This window comes from Vicugna pacos, chromosome 8 (assembly GCF_048564905.1).
Source record: "Vicugna pacos chromosome 8, VicPac4, whole genome shotgun sequence".
NCBI lineage: Eukaryota > Metazoa > Chordata > Mammalia > Artiodactyla > Camelidae > Vicugna > Vicugna pacos.
This window is the reverse complement of record NC_132994.1, coordinates 55,888,886-55,908,846: the sequence shown is the minus strand read 5'-3', so window position 1 is coordinate 55,908,846 and position 19,961 is coordinate 55,888,886. Positions and strand designations below refer to the sequence as shown.

The 19,961-nt window shown below is 40.9% G+C and overlaps 1 protein-coding gene and 1 long non-coding RNA gene across 5 annotated transcripts in view; one reads left to right on the top strand and one right to left on the bottom strand.

The window, feature by feature from the left end:
- ARFGEF3 (ARFGEF family member 3) overlaps positions 1-19,961 on the bottom strand; it is a 158,298-nt gene that overhangs the window by 83,491 nt on the left and 54,846 nt on the right. For all 4 annotated transcript variants that reach the window (XR_012075032.1, XR_012075033.1, XR_012075034.1 and 1 more), the window contains exons 5-8: positions 17,643-17,711; positions 6,608-6,730; positions 4,380-4,422; positions 2,104-2,182 (exon numbers count right to left, since the gene is read on the bottom strand). Coding sequence is in view for 1 of the 4 variants with exons in the window: in XM_072965913.1 (XP_072822014.1) it covers positions 2,104-2,182; positions 4,380-4,422; positions 6,608-6,730; positions 17,643-17,711 (314 nt within the window). In the remaining 3 variants the exon portion in view is untranslated. The remainder of the gene's footprint in view (positions 1-2,103; positions 2,183-4,379; positions 4,423-6,607; positions 6,731-17,642; positions 17,712-19,961) is intronic.
- Positions 81-10,095, top strand: LOC140697735 (uncharacterized). Its single transcript, XR_012075036.1, has 4 exons — positions 81-170; positions 7,821-7,887; positions 7,973-8,023; positions 9,315-10,095. It is a non-coding gene; the product is annotated as an uncharacterized lncRNA (long non-coding RNA).

Here is a 19,961-nt window from a genome sequence, read left to right as displayed (position 1 = left end):
ACAGCCTAGTTGCTACCAGCCAGCTGTGTGTTCCCCTGGGGACATAAACAATTGCACAGAATGTTAACATCGGTGATGGAACAAGATGAAAGCCAATCTACTTGACACCTGGATAGAGATTAAGAAAAAATCTGTATAATTACAAAAATGAACAAATATTATCTTCGCCAGTAAGTGACTCCTGTTTTTTCTCCAGGGACAATCTGTCTGTCTCACTGGGTAGAGAAAAACCAAGATGCTCAATGCTAGAATTACCTCCTCCTTCCTGATAGTACCCAATCCTTGAGCAGAACCCCCAATTACTTTAACTCACTCCCAAATTACCTAACTCAGGTCCAGGTCCTATAATAATTCCTCCTGACACCCACCCTTTTACTGGCTGCCCCATGATTCCCCACGGTGTACAGGATCCCTTGTTGTAGCAGCTTAAACCTAACCCCGTTAACCTCAGGTGTTCCTGGTGACCTTGGGGTGATGGGCATTGAGTCTTTTTGGTTAATTTTCTAATTCAATCCTTACAAAAACCTTAATATATTTTATATTACTAATATATATATTACTATTATTTATAATGATATAATACAAATAATGTATTAATACTATAATCATTAAGCATATTAATATTAAAATTGTATCACTATTGAACACAATTTATAGTATTATGTTATACTTAAATATTATGATTATTATAACATATTTTTAATATAAAATAATATAACATGATAATAATAATTAATCATAAGATACATAAGCTTAGGATGGTTGAGATCTTTGCCTAAAGTCAAGAGCTAATAAGGGGCAGAAGATTTTAACCCATGTAATCCAACAAAGACAATGCAGTTGAGCCAGTTGTGATTCAACTCTGGTAGTACAGAAAGAAAAAAAACAAGCTGACAAGAAACACATTCTAGCTCTGCCATCACAGCTGGCTCTGCCAAGACGGAGAGGAACTGGGCAGGGGTGGGGAGGAGTTTGCACTAGAAGAGATCTAAACTCTGGGCATGGATGGGCCCAGTGAATATGTACCCTATCCCTGCCTGGGCACTGATGAGAGTAAAGGAGGGTGATTATAATCATAAGCAAAAGGCATCAACAAATTTCTGCCAAGTTTCCAACAAAGTGAGACAGCTCATTCACGCCTGCAACTGAACTGCTTCTTCCAGCTCATGACTGTCTAGAAAATTCTACAAGCAAAAGTTTTTCAGAGTCATCAAATGTCCCAGTTAGCAGTAAAGAAGAGTTTAATGTATCTTCCCTAACTCAAAGGGCACTTTAATTTATTTATATATATTTTTTAATCAAAGTATCATCAGTTACAGTGTATCAATTTCTGGTGTACAGCACAATGTCCCAGTCATGCATATACACACATACATTTGTTTTCATATTCAAAGGGCACTTTAGAATCATACTGTGTTGCAGAACTGTGCAGTTAACTACATATGTAGCTGGTAGAGGCTTTTCATCTCATCTTGGAAAGTCTGACCTTTTTATGATCTGGCTTTACTAGAGATGCCTAAGTTGTCTTACCATGACACTGCATGGACAGTTGGAGCAGTGGACATCACACATGAACTAATACCACTGATTAAACTGGCATGCAAATAAATGACAAGTATAAAAAGTCAGAGTAATGTGTTCTTTTTAAAGATAGGTGTGTGAGTTCATAGGCTTAGGAGATGTTAGAAGAAACAGTGGAAGACCACCCAGTCCAACCCTGCCACTGGACAGAGGAGGAAGGTGCCACAGCTCAATGAGAAGATGCATTTAGAGTCACACACCTGGGACAGGCCGGGTTGGGACTAGCCCTCACATCATCCTGAGCCAGCGTTCTTTCCACTCACCTCCAGGTTTGAGAGATTAACTCTTCTCTGCAAGGTATTATTTTCCCATTTTCTCATCAAAAACTTACATGCTTCAGTAATCCTACTTGGGAATGAGGCTTGCCCAATGTGACTGAAGCTGTTTCTCAGGAATGACAGGTGAATACCAATGGGGGAACCACGGCCCTGATACTCTGCAACTTTAAGTGATGCTGTAGACAAAAGTTACTTGAGAAACAGGCCATTAGTGAGTAAGAGCAGTGATGCTGAAGGCACTTACTTGATGGCGGCTTGGAGCTTCTCGCACAGAACAGTGAGCACGGAGACAAGGTCGTCACAGAGGGACTCCACTGTTGACCCTGCAAACAGAGGAGGTGACGGGCATTAGACATTGGCAGGGGGGCCCTGTGGGCTCCCTCAACAGTCCTTTCTATCTTCTGCTTTTGATACTCTCAGGACTGAAAAGATGATTTTCAGGTGCTGAGCCTTCCGTAGGCCAGCACAGGGATCACAGAGAAGAATTAAAACACTCAAAAGAGAGTCCAGAAAGGAGATGAAAGACTGTTTATCATAAATAAAAATCATTCACACCTAAAGAAAAAAGATTTGGTCAATTTAAGAAACAACACAATTGATAACAGTCTTCTCAGTATTTAGGCCAGCAGACCATACATGCATCCTTTATTCTGACCACTTGAATTTCTGGGACTTCTGAGCAGACGTGAGCTGTACCCCAGGGAGAGAGGATGCGGCAGCATGGAGGGAGGATGGGCTTTTCAAACTAGGAAACTAAGGAAAGGGGGCAAAATAAGTTAGTCACCAACTTCACCTATTTTCGCTGTTTCTCCGGCATTGTCAGGGCATGTGGTCTTTGTTGTATGTGCAGCAACAGCTGGTGTCAGAAAAAATAATTTTCCCTCTAACATGTTCGTGTCCAGAAGCTAGCAACAAAACTTCCACAGACACACTGAAGTGCACTGGGAAAAGGCTGACATTTGGAGTCTGGTCAGGGACTGGCCCACAACTCGTGACTGTGTGAGCCTGGATCAGCTTCAGTTTTCCCTTTCACAAGATGGGATAAATAATAACCAAGTCCCAGAACTGATGGGCCAGGTGAAGGAAAAAGTGGAAGCATTTGCTTTTTTTTTTTTTTTTAAATAAAAACCTGCGGTGATCTTTACGAATGTGGCCAAGTATTTGATGAATGCATCTATGAATGAATGACCATAAGGTCAAAGACGGAGGAAAAAATGGCAAGAGTGTAAGAAGGAAAATAAAAGGAAAACTGGAGGAGGACAGGGGAACAAGAAATGGCTGGCGCTCAGAATTTAAGATCTTTAAATGCAGGAAAAAAATTGAGAAATGATCAAGTACGATGATAAAAGAGAGTTTAAAATAAATAAAACCTGTATCTAGTCCTGAAACTCAATTTTAGGTAAGTTTCAAACAAGTCCATCAATTTTTTGCTGCTATATTTGTTAAAGACGCAACATAAACCAAGAGGACTTCGACTTTTTTTTTAGTTTATAAAATCACCCTACATTAAAGTGAGGATGTTCTGGGAACTGCAATAGCCAAAAGAGGAAAAGACAGGTGGGAAATCTTGGAACACACCACTGAGAGCTTCACAAGGTGAAAAGATGCTGCAGGCACTTATGGCCCAAGAACACAGCAGGATGTGACCAAAACAACACGCTCAAGCCATGCTTTAGAAGATGACTTAGAGCATCGCTCTTTCTCATTTCTTTCATTTATGCTTTCTCCTAATTGTGGCTGTTTAGCTACCTCTTTCTCTCCTTGCATTCCCTTTCTTTTTCATCTTTCTCTACCCAACCCCTTCTCCCCATTATTAACTGGCAAAAATATCTAAGAAAAGCAAAAATTTTCAGCAGCTTTAAAATGACTAAATAAAATCTGAAATAAAACTCATATTTTCAATATTTTATTCAGATAATTGAATTTTTCATCCTCTTTCAGAAAACAAGACCACCAAACATTCTTAAGAAATCAAAGTGCTTGTGAATTATGCACGGACCTCTATTTTTTCCTTTCCTGTGGGTCAGAATGAGAGATTCCTTACTCTGATTTCACCTGCTACTTTAACGGGGCTGTCTGTCCTTCTACAAGATTCCCCGTGAGAAGACTCATTTTTCATATTAAAAAACTCAGTATTTTGCAAACATATTTCAGGTGCAATAGCACTTTATGCCAAGCAGGCTTCTGCAATTCTCTATTTCAGTTCTCATTTTAGCAATCAATAAATTAACTTGATTTCATGAAGAGTGAAGTTGTTACAAAAACCAGCTTCCAGCAGAAAGGGATGTGAAGAGTTAACCCCCACCACCACCGCCACGGTTGGAACAGAAGTAGGCATGGCTGGCATACAGTGTAGGAACAGAAGGAAACAACCGCTGATTGAAGCTAAGCAGAGCCTCCAAGGAGAACGGTGAACCACCCTGAGAGCTTTTACTCAGCTTTATATCCCCACACCAAGCACATAGCAGATGTTCTTACAACCGCTTTTTAAACGGAACTCGCAAAAATCAAATCCAATACCTTGATTCCTGAATTCCTGTGGGACATCCGGGTTTTCAATTATCTAGTAACAGAGACACACACAAGACAATTAGGAAATTTGGGCAAGAAAAATCGTGACTCAAACAATGGAAAGATCTAGGAAACAAAATGTCATCCAAGTGCTCTGGGCTCTGCCAACTTACCTAAGTACGCCCCCGGGCTCTTGATAGTGGTCCTTTACTCATGGTATTTATGAAAAGGCTATGATGTCTGGACCCGAGTCTATCAGTTCCAAAAGTAATTCATTCAAGGGTCCACAACCCCATGGAAGTTTAAGCCCCACAGTGCACTGTATCATTTTTTAAAAAGCTACTAAAAATAACCATTCTTAAGCGGCAAAACTTGTGTCTCCCTCTACTAGACATCATAAATGCTTCAAATATTAGCATCCTGAGAATCATGTTTTTCTGGGACAAAAAAACATCTCTAGGGACCTCATGAGTAATAGAAAGGAAATTAACAGGAAACACTGATTTTTCCATCTAATTTGGAATCTTGCCTCCGATTGGGGTGAGTCCATATGGTCAGTGATGAGCAGGAACAGAAGGCTGATTGGCTGCATAGTACGCAGGACAGAGGCAGACACCCCTCCAGTTTTATCCAGACCTCTACAGCTATACCTGTTATCATCCTTACGGAAGAGCAAGATGAAATCAACAGCTGAGTCATTTTACTTGAAACCTAAAATTCTCCTAAAGTTTTAAAAACATGATTAAACTAATATAATTGAAATCACTTTGGGACTACACAGCTTCCTTTAAGTGCTTCATCTTAAAACATTAAGATACCATTACTGTTACAGTATTTCCCGTCATATTGCCACTTAGCAAGCATGAAATATGACTGTATGCTAACGGAAGGATTCTCAAAATCTTAGGTTTATTTCCATTAAAAATACTTTTCTCTCTAATGCTTTCTATTTATAGATATAAATTTTTTTAAACTAATATTCCTACACCACCATATTCAAAATCCTAGTGTAAATGAAATAGTTTTCAACAGAGAATAAGCTAATGCAATAAAAATATCTCAAGTTAAAACAATTTTTTAAAATAGAAATGTGGGCTTTGGACATAACAAACACAAAAGAAAATCAATAGGTATTTTTTTTTCAGATTAGTGTTGTTTTTTTTTCAGCACTGGCTGCCAGGCCACATATTAATAACCTGGACTGGGAGTCAGTAAGGAGACCAGGGGTTTTGTTCTGGCTCTTTCACTGATAAGCTCATTAATTTTAGATTCTAATTTCATCTCTCTGGGCTTCACCTTCCCCATCTGTTTTTCTGAGGAATAAAAGAATTTGACCAGATAATCTCTAAGGTCCCACTCAACTCTATGATTGTCTAAAACCTAGAAAATAATTGAAGTTAAAAATTAGAAATAGTTGAAGTTAAACACGAGCTCTTCCTGTCAAATTAATTTCTGAGCTACTTTGAACTGCTACTGAGATTTCTCATTCTAAAAAAAAATAAAGTGTTCATTTCAGAATACTACTTGCAGATTTCAAAAGAATTTTAATCTGAATTATTAGAGAGGCAGATTTAAAAAAAAATACCTATTTTGAAGAGGAATCATCACCTCATTAACATTCCCAGAAGATAACAGATACAAGAAGCTGTTTACATTTACAATTTTCCCAGGAACGTTCATTTTAAACAATCTGATCAAGTTGAGAGCAAAAAGCTCGAGTGGGCTTTAATGAAAAAGAGAAGACAAATTTAGCTTTTCCCTGATGGCACCAGCAGGTGAAGGAGACCTCCTGCCACCGCCTTTTATTGAACAAAGAAAAACATAAAACAAACCTCAAAGCACATAACTAACTGCTATTAATTTTTTTAATTTCAAATTTACTTCTGGTATTTGCTAATATATCACAATATTTCTATGTAAAATCTTTCAGTCTGAAAAGCTTTAAAAGTGATTTTAAAAGAATAGTGAATTTTAAAATAATGATTAAAAAATGACAGAAACCACAAGGAAAAATAAACCCTCCAAGCTGTGGAGTGAAACATATAAAAACATATTTAAAGAGCTTAATTTATATAAACAAGTGTTCTTCCAAACCCAGCTAGCCCTTCCTAATGTTTCAGCAGGAAGCAGCCCTGATAGGGGGAGGGGAAAGCATGCAGGATGTGGGACACTCCGCATGCAGTCACACAGAGACGCTGGCAAGACCGGGATGAACGCGTGGGTACCGCGAGGCTCACCGTATTCTCCTGCCTTTGTCGTAACTGTAAAGTCAAGTCACTCAGCATTTGACTGAGAGTTGCCCGCACAGCAGTGTTTATACTACGCTGGTGACAGCTACATATGTATGTTTCAATGCACACCTGGTAAAGAAAAAGATAGCAACAAACACGCTCTGTAGATATCAGCTCATTACCAACAAGCTTTGGAGTTAACTAGAGAGGATATTAAATTCCTCTTAAATAGAAAGTCAGCCTAATTTAGGACCAGTTACCAATGAATCCTGGTAAATATTCTAAATCCCTGGGCATTTGTTTTTAATCATACAGGAAAAGTAATACTTCCCTAAGGATTATCACTCTTAGAAGCTATTATTCTGAGAATCACAGAAGAATGCAAATGAGTGATTTTTAGATATGCCAAATCATTCTATCTTAAAACAAACTCAGGTGGCTGGAAATTAATTCGGAAAAGTTCTCTCCATGGCAAACCAGAACAGAATTTATTAACTCCTGAGTTACGAAGTGTGGGGAAAGAGTTAATGAAACCTTTTATTCCTGCTCTATAAACAAGTTTGACCTTGAATTAACTCTCTCTCTGGGTTCTTCTGGAAACTTGATAAAGGTGGACACATCGGCTGTGTTACTCAGCAGCATGGCTTAGGATAAAAATGTCCCCCAACCTGCATCTGAAATAGGAAAACTGTGAATGGACCATAAAAAACCTGGTGAGAAGTCACAGGTTTGGGTTTCCCTGGGTGACTTATCACTGATCACATCCTCTGAGGGGACCGTCAGCTCTGCTCATGGAATTGTTATGGAATGTTGATTCCTATATAGTTGAAACTTAGGACTCCTGAGCCAAGGTGACTCTGTATCCACTGAGGTGGCTCTCATCTTCATGCTCCTAAGCCAACATTTGAGAGCCAGAGACTGGCCTCTGGGCTGCAGCAAGGGCTCTTGTGAAAGAGAAGTGCCTGATGTTGCCTTGCTTCTGCCCCCTGTTCTATATCCTGCTTAGTGAACATAATGCCAGTCGTGGCCAACTGGGGTCTCGTGAGTTTAAATGTCTAGTTGAACATAAGAAGACACCCTGATGGCTGCAGCATGAAGAAATCACAATGTGGGAAAAAAAAAAACAAAAACAAAAAAAACCAACCCAGCAACCCTCATTTGATGATGGTGATGTTAAATGGTGTGACTTTTCTGATTTTACTGCCTCTAATTCTTTCAGAAGCTATCAGGATGACCATAATGATAAATGTGTGCTTTAAATTTGCCAACTTTTTCCTCTCCACAAGGTATGTTATCCTTTCTATTTTCTAAGCATATTTAGATGCAAAAAAAGAAAAAAAAAGATCTAATATACCTAAATTATTTTTCTAGGAATAACTTCAAGACTATCTACAATGAAAATATGGGGTTCTCACCTAAATGGTAAATTTAATTTGATGATTGATAACTGAGATAGGAGAGAAACTAAACCTTCGTTGCTGCTACTGCTTAAGCTAGACCTTCCTGCCAGGCTTCATTATAATAACCTTTTTGGTAATATTAACTAGATAAAAGCAAATATCTTCTATCAGTTTAATGTATCTCCCCTTGAATGCTTAATATTCCAAATGAGCATTTAAAACTCGAAAGTGTATTTGGAAGTTGGCTTAGATTAATTTATTTTAAGTTAAAAAATAAGAGCAAGTTCCAAAATAATTATTTTTCAAACTACCATTTAGGGCATGTCAGTTTTAAATTCATTTTCTCTGATCTTGGATTAGAATGTACAATTTATACACACTTAGGAAAAAAGGTATTTTAATCCTGAAAGGCTTTTACTTTTGCATGTGATGAAATGGTTTAAAAACTATGAAGGTACATCTAACTGAGTGCAGTGATTCACTTGGATGAAACCAAATTCTCCACGGTGTAATTAGGCACACTAGTACTATTTATACCTTAGGATCTAACAGTTTCCTTTAAATCTTGTAGTCTCCCAAGAAATCTTTATAACTGTTGATCTTTAAGATCTCTAAGCTCTGACGTTATAAATTTAAGGGGGAATTTTAAGCCTTAGAAGCATTAAAGATAAGAGACAGCTATTTTGAGAGCTGAACTACACACTTAACATAAACATGATTTTCCTGAATACTGCGAACTATATATAGCCTCCCTTAAAAAATTCTATCAGTCACTTTAGACCCAAAAAAGCAAGCACAAGTAAACTGGATTTAAAGCAACACAAACAGTGCTGTAAACAGACGAATTTCACAAATACCAAATGTATTTTTTTGAGTTTTAATGTCACCACCATATTTAATGTTTAGGTGCTATTACTACACATGCAACACTGAAAATTACTAATTGCAAGAGGCATTTTATTCAGGGAAAAGGAAGGCATGCTTAGTTTGCTTTTTTACAAAAGGATTAATCCAAGGAGCTCATGTTACTGAAGTTGGGAGTATAAATACTGAATATGTCAAGAGAGTATCCTTTTAAACATAAAAATGATGAAGGTATCTTCTAATATTGCTCTCTTTAGGTATCCAGAAAGAAATGCTTTATTGGCTATCTGGACAGCTTCTAAAGAAAAGTTTCTTAAACTTGCTAAACTAATGATAAATTGGTGAATCAGTAAGGTTTGCAGAACTAGGGTTTCCATTTTAAACCAGACCACTGTAATTCAAGGCCAATGATTTTTAACTCTGTGAATGTTTTTCTTCCTCTACCTCAGGGCCGTGCTAAAATGAGCACACTGATTCAAAGAAGCTCAGAGAATACCATGTCCAAGGTCAGGCTGAGTTTCTGCGAAAGGGGCTCATCAATTTCTTCTGTTCGTATCTCCAGTATCAGCTCTCCCCATGCCTTTCACTTTCACGGTGCAGAACTGACACTTAAAAAGCCTCCGTCCTGCCCCTCAGCCAGAGGCTCAAAGGGCAAGACAAATACCTTGTGAGAAGCCACAGGCCCCGATCGCCAGGAAATGCACGAAGACACAGGACAGTGAGGAGTTTTGTAAGGGACATTTTGATCATTTCATGCATTTGTGGACGTCCGGTTTTATGGCATGCTAAACACAACTGAGGGCAAAGACATACACGGTTAATGAAGCAAAACAAACCCCCAAAACAGAGGGAAATAGAACAAGAAAACACAAGTCAGCAAGCCATACATAAGCAATACAAGACTTATATCACCGAGTCAGTAGACGGATAATAACAGTACTAGGTTAAACCCACGGTGGAATCACTAGTACTAAGTATGAAGCAGCGTAGTGGAAGGCAGCAGACGTTCAATATACATTGGCCAAAGTGATCATCAATTTTAAAGAAGCTGCCATAGTAGAAGCTGGCTTAGCTTTGCAAAGTACATATGACCTTCAGTTTGTTGAACTGCATTTATCTTTTCTTTCCTACCTGAATGGGGTTAGTGGGACAGCTTTGTTAAAACAGTGCATGGTACTGACGAATGAGTTCTATAAAGAGAAAAGCTAGTATGTTTCTAATTGGAAAGTTTTTATGGAGATGAAAAATAATTTATGTGATAAAAAGACAGAAAGGATCAGAGATTAAGTAAACTAAGAGAAAGCAGAAATGTCTCTTATATAGGGAAGACTATGAATGTTTGTTGATCCCATCAGAACCAAAGGGAATTGTGTTAAGTCTAAACTCTATGTTGAATCATGATGACAGCCCAGTGGCTCAGCCATTTCCAGGTGAACAGCGCAACAGATGGGTATGTGACAGGACGCATCTCATTAGATGGGTCCTGCTGATGCAGACACACAGGTACACACACAGACACACAGCGTGAACTGAAGTTGTTTCATTATTACTAGAAATATCTGTATAAGAAAATATGATCACCATGGATGGGAAGGGAAACTTGCTGGTTTTCTTTTGGATCTCAATTTATAAGGACATTCTTACAACAACCAGGCATCCATGGAAAACTGACTGTGGCTTCCCTTTCCCCCTCCACGCTCCTCTTGGCTTTAGTTGGCATTTGAAAATGACTTAAGACACCTCAACCCATCCATTCCTGCACCTTCTCAGGCAGAGCTTTCTGCTTAGTCTGCAGAGGGTTACTGAACTATGCCCTGTTAACCAGCCTAAAATGAAGCAGAGAGGACCTCTGCATTGCTCAGTGTGTAACACCAAGTGAGTTCTTCAAGAGCCATGCGTATCAGAGGTTAATGCGAAGTGGTAAGTGTCTTGTCAAGGACTAGTTTTCTCAAAGCCCATTTGGCAGTAAGTAGCCAAACAACAGACACCTCAGAGGAGTCACACCAAAGTCAGTCCAGGGACTGGCCCACAAGGAAGAAAAGAAAACGTTTCTAGAAGGAAAAGTGGAGAATCTCCTTAGAACGGAATTTTCTCACTCCAGTCTTCTGGAGACTATCTGCTCCTTAATTGTATAATGTTTTATTTGAGGTATGGCTCAGAATAATACTACCACATTAGAGTGAAAAAAAAAAGTATCACTCAATATTTCAAAATAAGTCAGCACAATTTAAAAAATACTTTAATGACAACTAGAGCCATGAAATCAGAATCTTTGGCAGCCGATCTTGAGCCTCAGTGTGTTTTAAGCTCCCGGGGTAACAAGTGGAACGACTGCTAACTCCATATCCTCTGATGGTAACACAACGTTCAGAAAAGATAAACTGAGTATCAGCGTGTAAAGATACCCAAGAAAGTGGCATATGCCTAATGGTCACTTGAATCTATGCTCACAGAAAAGGTGAAATGTATCAATACCTCCGCCTCACATCCAAAACCACCATACCGCCATTCTCCAACTAAATGCCTTGATAAAGGGCCAAGGTGGGTAAGAATACCAAGAATTTCAATCAGTTGCAATATTAACATGGCAAGATTTCACTAACATTTTCTAAGAAGCAATAAAGTGTAGTGGTTAATAGCACATATTTGAAATATAAAAAGCCTGGATTTGAATAACTAAAAATACATTCTTCCTATACTAAGGTAACGATCCTTGAAGCACTCAACATATTTGCTAATTTGGACATAATAGAGAAATACTAAGGGACCAGCTTCAAACTAATGAAGAGAATTATGTAGCCATATGGAGTTTTAACAATAATTCATGAAATTCAACACAAAACATGTTGGATATTTCTTAACTGTACAATTTTAAATTTGGTTGGTATTTCATGTTCCTCCTGCATCATGGAAGACCCTATTCTGAAAAACTGTCATTACTGCAATTTAATGAAGCAAGTTAAAGTTAGAGCCACAAACGAAGGTTACCCTCTTATTTACATTTTAAGCGCTTAATGATTCTTTTATAGTTCCAGCAGCATCTTGGGAAAACAGCCTCATTTTTCCTACTTAAGTACACATCCCACTTTCTGATCAACAGATAACAGGCTTCAGGGTAAGCACTATTCCTGATAGCATTCAATGCAGACTAGAGTAAGAAAGAAGAGAGTGTATCTGGATTTCCCAACATTTCCATGGAAATTTTAAGTGACTTATTTTCAGGTATTTTAATGAATTGTTTCCCTAGCTATAGCAAAAGTGACAATAGGAGAAAAGAATTTTTTTTTTTAAGTTAAAGACTTCTTTATAAGAAAAATTCGGCTACATCCAAGAAAGCTTCTAGGAGCTGAGTGGTAGTTTGAGGCTGAAATATCTTGCTTTAAAAATAGAGATGCACGTCTAAGGACATGCGCAAAAGGGGACAAGCATGACTAAGCACTCCTGGGGCAAGAGCCGTCAATCAGCCTAAGGGAAGGTATAAGAGAAAGGGGCAAACAAGACCACTGCTATCTGCCACTGGATCAGCCCACCTCTCACTCTTGGAGGTGTTCTTTCCCTTTGCTAAATAAAACCTTTAAAATCTTTCGCTACACACACAAAAACAAACAAACAGGGATGCAGATTTTTCAAAGGCTCAATTAGCAGGTGAAAAGCACGTGAGAACCTGCAAACGCTCTGGGTTTCACTAAGTCTAGAGAATACTGTTACTTTTGGCAGCAGTAGGAACTCTCTTTGGTAGCTGATTCTTTCTGTCAGCGAAAAAGTACTTCTTTAGCAAATTTCAAATTGGTGAAAAACCGAATGACTCTAAGCTATCTTGCAAATCTGAGGAAATGGAAATGAAGGAAATGCAAGAAAAATGCTTATTCCTATCATGTCTATCTGAAGTAAACAGTGATTTCAAGTGATTCTACTATTATCCTTTCTTAAATTACATATACATTGTTCATGTAATAATCTAGTATCTGTAACTCCTGATCCATATTATCTGCCGTTGCTGTGCTTTTCATACAATAGGTCTACTCCATGCTCACCTTTTGATAGATTACATAAATATGGATGGGGGGATGGCATCCCCACTACCCTTTTAAAGGTTGACGGTGGGTCTTATTGATGGAAACACCCATTCAGAAGGACGAGTGGGATGGTTCTGCAGCAGATTAAACTGCCAAAAAATTTAAGAAATATTTATCCAGCAATGACAAATGTGGAGACGATTTGGCAGGAGAAGTTAATGAAAGACAAGAGAGATTAGAAGAATCACAATCTTGCACTGAGAGGACGCTGCTGCTGTGTGGGGGTCTGGACTCCGTGGGGGTGGCCGCAGGGCAGCCCTACCTGGGTTTTAGGTCTATAAACCCACTATCTTTAGCTCTCACTTTCATGAGATTAGACCAATGGTCGCTGTGGCGGTGCTTCCCAAACTTTAATATGCAAATGAATCACGTGGGGGAGCTTATTACAAGGTACCTTCTTATTCAGAGGTCTGGGTTGGGGCCTGAGGTCCTGCATTTCTAACAAGCTCCCAGGGGCTCCGTGCATGGGCCTAGCGGACCACCCTCGAGGTTTTAGAGCCTAACAGCTCGTTTCAATATAGTTTTACAACAAAGCCTGTGGGAGAGAGCAGTAACAGGGCAGTGATTCTCAACTTGACTTCTACAGTAGAGTCAACCAGGGGGCTTTTATAAAATGTGTATGCCCAGGTCCCTCTAAGATCAAAAAACTCAGAATTCCTAGGGCCACCCTAGGCATCTTATTTTTGCTGACACTTTCCAGGTGATTCAAATGTGCAGCCTTTGGTGAGAACCACCAACATAAAAGTCAGGCCTCCAATGCTTTGCAATAGTAAGTACCCCGTACGTGAAAGAGTTTGTTTCAAGAGAGTAAAGACAAGTCAAAGTTTAATCAAGTAACTACTGAAAATAGCCTTCTGTAGGAACTTATGTAACCTTTTGTAAGCCTGATCTGTTGTTTTCATCCTGAATCATTATTGGTAGTCAACTGGGGCATAGCATTCTCTCAATAAAAAGATCTATTCTAAAGATAAAAGGCAAGATTAGTTTAACTTCAACGCTGTCTGCAGGGTGCTCAGGCCTGGGATTGGTCTGGATGAAGGGAGGGGCAGCTCCTTTGAAGGTTACCACCAATTTCCACAGAGGCAAGCTTAAGAGCCCCTGTGAGTGACCCTTTCACAGCCAAACTATGACGGCACATGCTACAGGGTATAAAGACTAGAAGCTCAGTTGTAGGGACCAGAATTGCATCCTGGTTCTAACACTTCCCAGCTGTGACTTTGAAAGTTGGTGGACCTCTCTCTATGTCGGTTTCCTTATCTGTAAAATACTATGATATAAAATACAATAATAGTTCATGCCTCACAGTATCGCTGTGCAGATTATGTGATTTAATACAGGGAAAGCTATGGGATTGTGTGACTTAATACAGGGAAAATTCTTAGAACGGTGCCTGGCAGAGAGTAACTGTTAAGCATTAGGGACAGCTGTGTAACACTGTCTCTGAGTATATACACTCATCTCTCGCCACAAGGAGTGATGTTATGTTTTTAAGCCTTTTCAGAACGATCAGCTCTGAGAGGGAATGGCCATAGTGAGCCCAGACTTCTAGCTTATGCCTGGTGGAAGTACGCTGAGTTGCAGCCCAGCCTGATGGATAAAGATCCACTATTCTTAGCAGGAAGAACACTATCTAGGGTGTTTCTATTACTGGCTTTTTGATCGGCGCCACTGGATGGAGTGAGCCCTGGGTGCTGGCATCTGCAGTGTTCATCATGCTCTTGGACCACTGCCTCTCTCAGCAGACTGGCTTGGAGATGTCCTTACCCGTGGGCTGCCCAGCCGGATTCTTACTCTTCTGAACCTGGTGTCCATGCTAGGTCCAGGCTAGCCCAGAGGAGCCATTCTGCCCACTGCCTTTTATCAAAAGCACTGTGAAGCGGTGACTACTGTGGTCCTTACAAAACAGTCCCCAACCCTCTGCCACGCTGGAGAATCTCCAGGGTGTCCAGTGACCAAAGCAGAGTGGTGCATCGAAGTGAGGCACGAGTCTCAACTGTCAAGTCCTGTCACGGACAAGGGCCTTCCTGTGGGTCTGCAGGAGAGGCAGGGTGCATCTTCTGGGAGCCTATGCTCTGTCAAGGGAAGGTCCCCACTATCAAAAAGGGGTGAAAAGTCAATTTTTTAAGTCACAAGCCTCCGTCGCCAACAATAAGTCAAAACTAGCATTGAAAGTACCACATTTTCCCATGCTGATCCGACCCCTGCTTCACGACCTGCATTCACACTGACATCCTGCTGGGAATGCTTGTCCAGTTAGGGGATTTCAGTGGGCTTCAGTTGGGACAAGAGGGAGTAAGCTTGCTCCTGCTCCCTCCAGAGCTGGCTTCATCAATGACCCAGGCTTTCAGAGTCCTGGTCGGATCAACATCATTCAGTGGAAGCTTGGGCGTTATCATCAGTCCGCAGCTCCATAACCGCAGAGCTAACCTTGACCGAGCGTTTACTGTGTGGCTGGACCTGCACTAAAAGCTTTTTACGTGAAATCTATCTTTCTTGTTTAACCAGCACAACCACGCCAGGAGATAGGGAGATAGGTGCTATTAGCATTGTTTTTACAGAGAGAACAAGCTTGGATACCAGAGAGGTATCCAAGGCAGCACCACTCGGAGGTGGGAGAGCCAGGATTTACATCCACACGGTGCGACGCCAGGGTCCACGCTTTCACCACTAAGCTTGAATGTCTCTTGGGCTGTGATTTCTTTAAAAAAAAAAAAAAAATTTTGTTTTTCCTTTATACATTTTGGTTCAGACCACGGTGTTTTGACGTTTCATCCTCTTTACACAGGACTGCTGAGTCTTACTCTGGCTTCCAGACACCCTCAGGAAACACCCTTGACTTGGCTGGTCCATGGCTGTTGAGGAATTGTATCTCAAACCTTTCAGATTCTCATTCAAAACCTAGTCCCTATGAGGATGACAAAGACACCCTCCTCTCTAGGGGCCACTTGGGAATCCCTGGTCGCCCTCCCCACTCCTGAGTGTCCTACAACAACCTGTCCCCTCCCCACCCCTTGCTCAGCAGGGAGCCAGTCTAGGCAGTGACACGCTGCATCCTTTCTTGTCCTTCACATAGACGATAACTACCAAGCCTCTTACATCCCAATCCTGTTTCTTGCTCTGATCAGAAATTACATCTGTCATTCTAAAAGTGAACTGGCATGCGGTATCTAGAATACTTAAACTCAGAAACAGACAGTAGAATTGTGGTTGTGGCGGGGAGGGGACAGCCGGTGGGAAGGGGGTAATGGAGAGGTACTATTCAATGCGTATAAAGTTTCAGTTATGCAAGATGAGTAAGTCCTAGAGACCTGCTGTACAACACTGCACGGTAGGTAACATTACTGAATTGCACACTTTTTTTGGTTATGACCTCATGCTAAGTGTTCTCACCACAGTTATTTAAAAAAAGTGAACCTACAAATGATGAGCTCACTCACAAGTATCTCTTAAACTTCAACTAAAAATATTGATAGGTATTCTCTTTCTTTACATATGTCGAGTGAAACATACAAACGTGGTAAAGAAAAGTGTTCTTCCCACTCACATAAATATGCATTTGAGAACTGATTTACGTTCTAGTGAGGGGTTAGCTGTCTGCTGCTCTTTCTTTTGAGAGACACATAAAAGTATTGTATGTGCGCAAAAATAATTTTTCCTCAATTTTCACTCTTTAATGCCACACGGTACTGTAAAAGCGCATGTATCAGCCAATGCAAATACTACGCGTGACAATGTTAACTATGTAAGATGATGGATATGTTCATTAGCTTGACTGTGGTGACTGTTTCACAAAGCATATGCACAGAAAAACATGGAATTGTTCACCTTAAATGTACAAAACTTTGATTTTTTGCAATGATGGAGAAAAGAAGAAAAAGGAAAACATGCCCAAAGTGCTAAGCGTCTATCTGGGATTCTCAATGAATGGCAATCCTTATTGTAAAGGGAAAAAAAAGACTGCTGATAGGTTTTTTTTCTCTATAATTTCAAAATTCAGAATATCACTGGCCCCTTGAGGTCTGCATTTGTACTCTTGTCAAAACATACAAATCCTGAAGATTTTCAAGAAATGAAAGAAATTTATTCTAAGCTTATTGAAGTACAGCTCTGGAACGATGATGTTTCCAAAAGCCGAGGGCATATGCCAGACATTCAGGAAGCCAGGATTTCTGTTGGACACACTCTTGGGAATGTTGGAAGGTACATTCTACTCTAGGCTGCAATACAGATGGAAAAGAGGAGGCTTTCCAATGATCGCTACAAAATGTATTCGTGAGGGTTTAGGGGATGGGGACGGAATTTAATCAGTAAACATCTCCCTCATCCTGGTTTCTTAAAAGTAATTTTAAAAAATCAAATTCTTCTCAATGAATCTTTGGGAAAAAAGTAGATGCAACACCTAGGGGCAGCGGACTCGGGAGAACCAGTGCTGTTATTTCCGTGGTTAAAGCCTCAGGTCAAGCACAGCAAAGCATGCAGAGCACTCCGATGGACGATGGGGGCCCACACAGCCGGCTTCCCACAGACCGATGCCTTGGTGGAGATACCTCACGGTCAGGAGCAGAGAAGGGCTCACCCCACTGCTGCCTGCAGCTCAGCTCCAGCCCCACGCTGATCCCAGATGGGGGCAGAGCAGCTGTGAGCAGGCAGCACAAACCAGCAGCACGAAGGTGGTGGGACCAGGGGAAAGCGGGCACTCACCTCCGCGATCTTCAGCACTGCGCTCCCGTTCAGGTCAAAGGTCGGGGTGTAGGTTATGCAGAGTAAAACCTGTGACAACCACGAGGTGGGCCAGGAAGGGAGAGAGAAGGGGTTAAACATTTAGAAATACATTTCCATATCATGTTTGGGCAGTCATGTTTTAGGACTCTTGCTCTTTGCTTTATTTAATGTGCTTCTTCTCAGCCCACCCACTGCTCTCTAATTAGCGGCCACATGTGGCCCAATAAAGCAAAGACTCAAGAGTAAAGGCTGCTACCCTCTCCCCCGGGGAAGAACCATTGCCAAGGCCAGCCAGCAGCAGCATTCCTCAACAGCTCCAGAAGGCGGGTCCAGTAATCAAGAAAACCGAATGGCTGGGCTCAGTGTTAGGCTCTGTACATGAATCACCCAGATTGATATTTTCAGTAAGTGTCGTTATTATTGTCCTCATTTTACTGACAAGTAAACTGAAGCTTAGAATGATCACATAAGCTGCCTGAAGTCACAGAAGTATAAGCTGTGGCACTGAGATCTCAAGCCAAGTAATCTGACCCCACGCCCTGGCCAAGTAAGCAACACTGCGTCTTCCTGGACCCAGGCTGCTCTGTACTTTCCTGCTCCTGTCGCCTTCCCAGATTCACATGGGATTAGACACTCTTTCATGGGCACTTTGCTCTTCCTTCCTGTTATTTCCCCCAGAACACTGCCCGGGGCTTATTTATTAGTCCCAGGTTCCTTGTATTCTCCAAGTTACATTGACAGTGAGTCGATGACATTTATAAGATCTCTTAAGAACCATTAAAAATTCCACTTTCTACTTGTAATGCTATTAGGGAGCAGATCAATAAAAGCCCTGTGCATTTTAAGAACTGTTTCTAATTTTGTAGATAAGAGGTTAGACTCTCCCCTGTCCATTTGGCTTCTGATGCTGCAACTCATCTCGCTGGTGGTCCCAGATATGAAATTGCTGGTGTCTGCTCCAAACCCAACAGCCAAGCCCTGCCTGCAGTGGCAGCCTTCTGGGGATGTTTCTCATCTGGCTCTGCCCAACTTACGAAAGAACACCGAAGCCTAGCAAATGTACCCAGCACAGGACATACACCTCATCAGTGCACCAAAAGGTGCAACTGTCCAACGGAACACGGAAGCTCTCCTAGCGATGGGCCAGGCCAAACCCAGGAACGGCTGCTCCCTCAGAGAAAGCACATATGGACGTAATTAAAGAAGGGAAGGGGGCTTTTTGCCAATTCTAGTCACAAGGTTAGATAAGTTTATTATGGATCTGTTCCTCAACCTTTTGCTCCTTAAGGTGACTGATAGCCAAGAATTGATTCCAGATAAAAGTGATCTGAATGCCATGCTGGCTGAGGGAAAGAGAAGGTGGGAGCAACTGCCCCAGGGCCTCATGGGGAAAGGCTTTCTTCTGTGTGATGACTGTCTTTGGGGGTCAGGGTCAGGTATTCAAGAAGGGGTGAAAGCTCAGGACAACAGCGTCACCAGGTCCTAATTTGGCCTGGGGAGAGGCTTGTCTAATAAGGCCTCTGTACTTGGTGGGATCCCTGCCTGGAACCCTCCTGTCCTTGGCTCCTCCCAGGTGTTCCTCACATGGCACACTTGGTTGGCTTCCTGCAGGCCTCAATTCAAATGTCACCCCCGTAGAGGGGGAGGTGGCCCTATTGGGCACCATTTCTAAAACGGCCTGTATCTCAGCTCCTTGGTTCACGTACTTCAGCACAAGCACCAGACTCATAAATTCCTGGTTTGTTCATTTACTCTTTTCTAGTCTTCCTGTTAGACACCACCACCCATAGGGCATCCAAAAGGCCCTCCAGGCTTTCTCACATGCTGCTTTCTTACTCTGATTTCTTGCTACTGCGCCCGGCTTCTCTTTCTTATTTCTTTTTCTGTGCTGTGTTTTGTGGCAGGCAGGTGGGGTATGACAGAGTAGCTAATGGAGATAGTGGTCTGTGGAGGTGGGGAGGTGAGTTGGCCCATCTGGGCTCTCGGGTTTTTTAAGTATTTTCAATAAAGGTTGACAACTGGCAATACTTTACAATACGAAACTAATGATGAGATTTGCAAATGTTAAGCACTATATATAAAAATAGATTAAAAACACATTTCTTCTGCACAGCACAGGGAACGATATTCAATATCTTATAATAACCTTTAATGAAAAAGAATAGGAAAATGAATATATGTGTGTATATATATATGCATGACTGGGACATCATGCTGTACAGCAGAAATTGACACATTGTAACGGACTATATATACGTCAATGAAAAGATAAAGTCATTAACAAAAAGAAAAACTAAT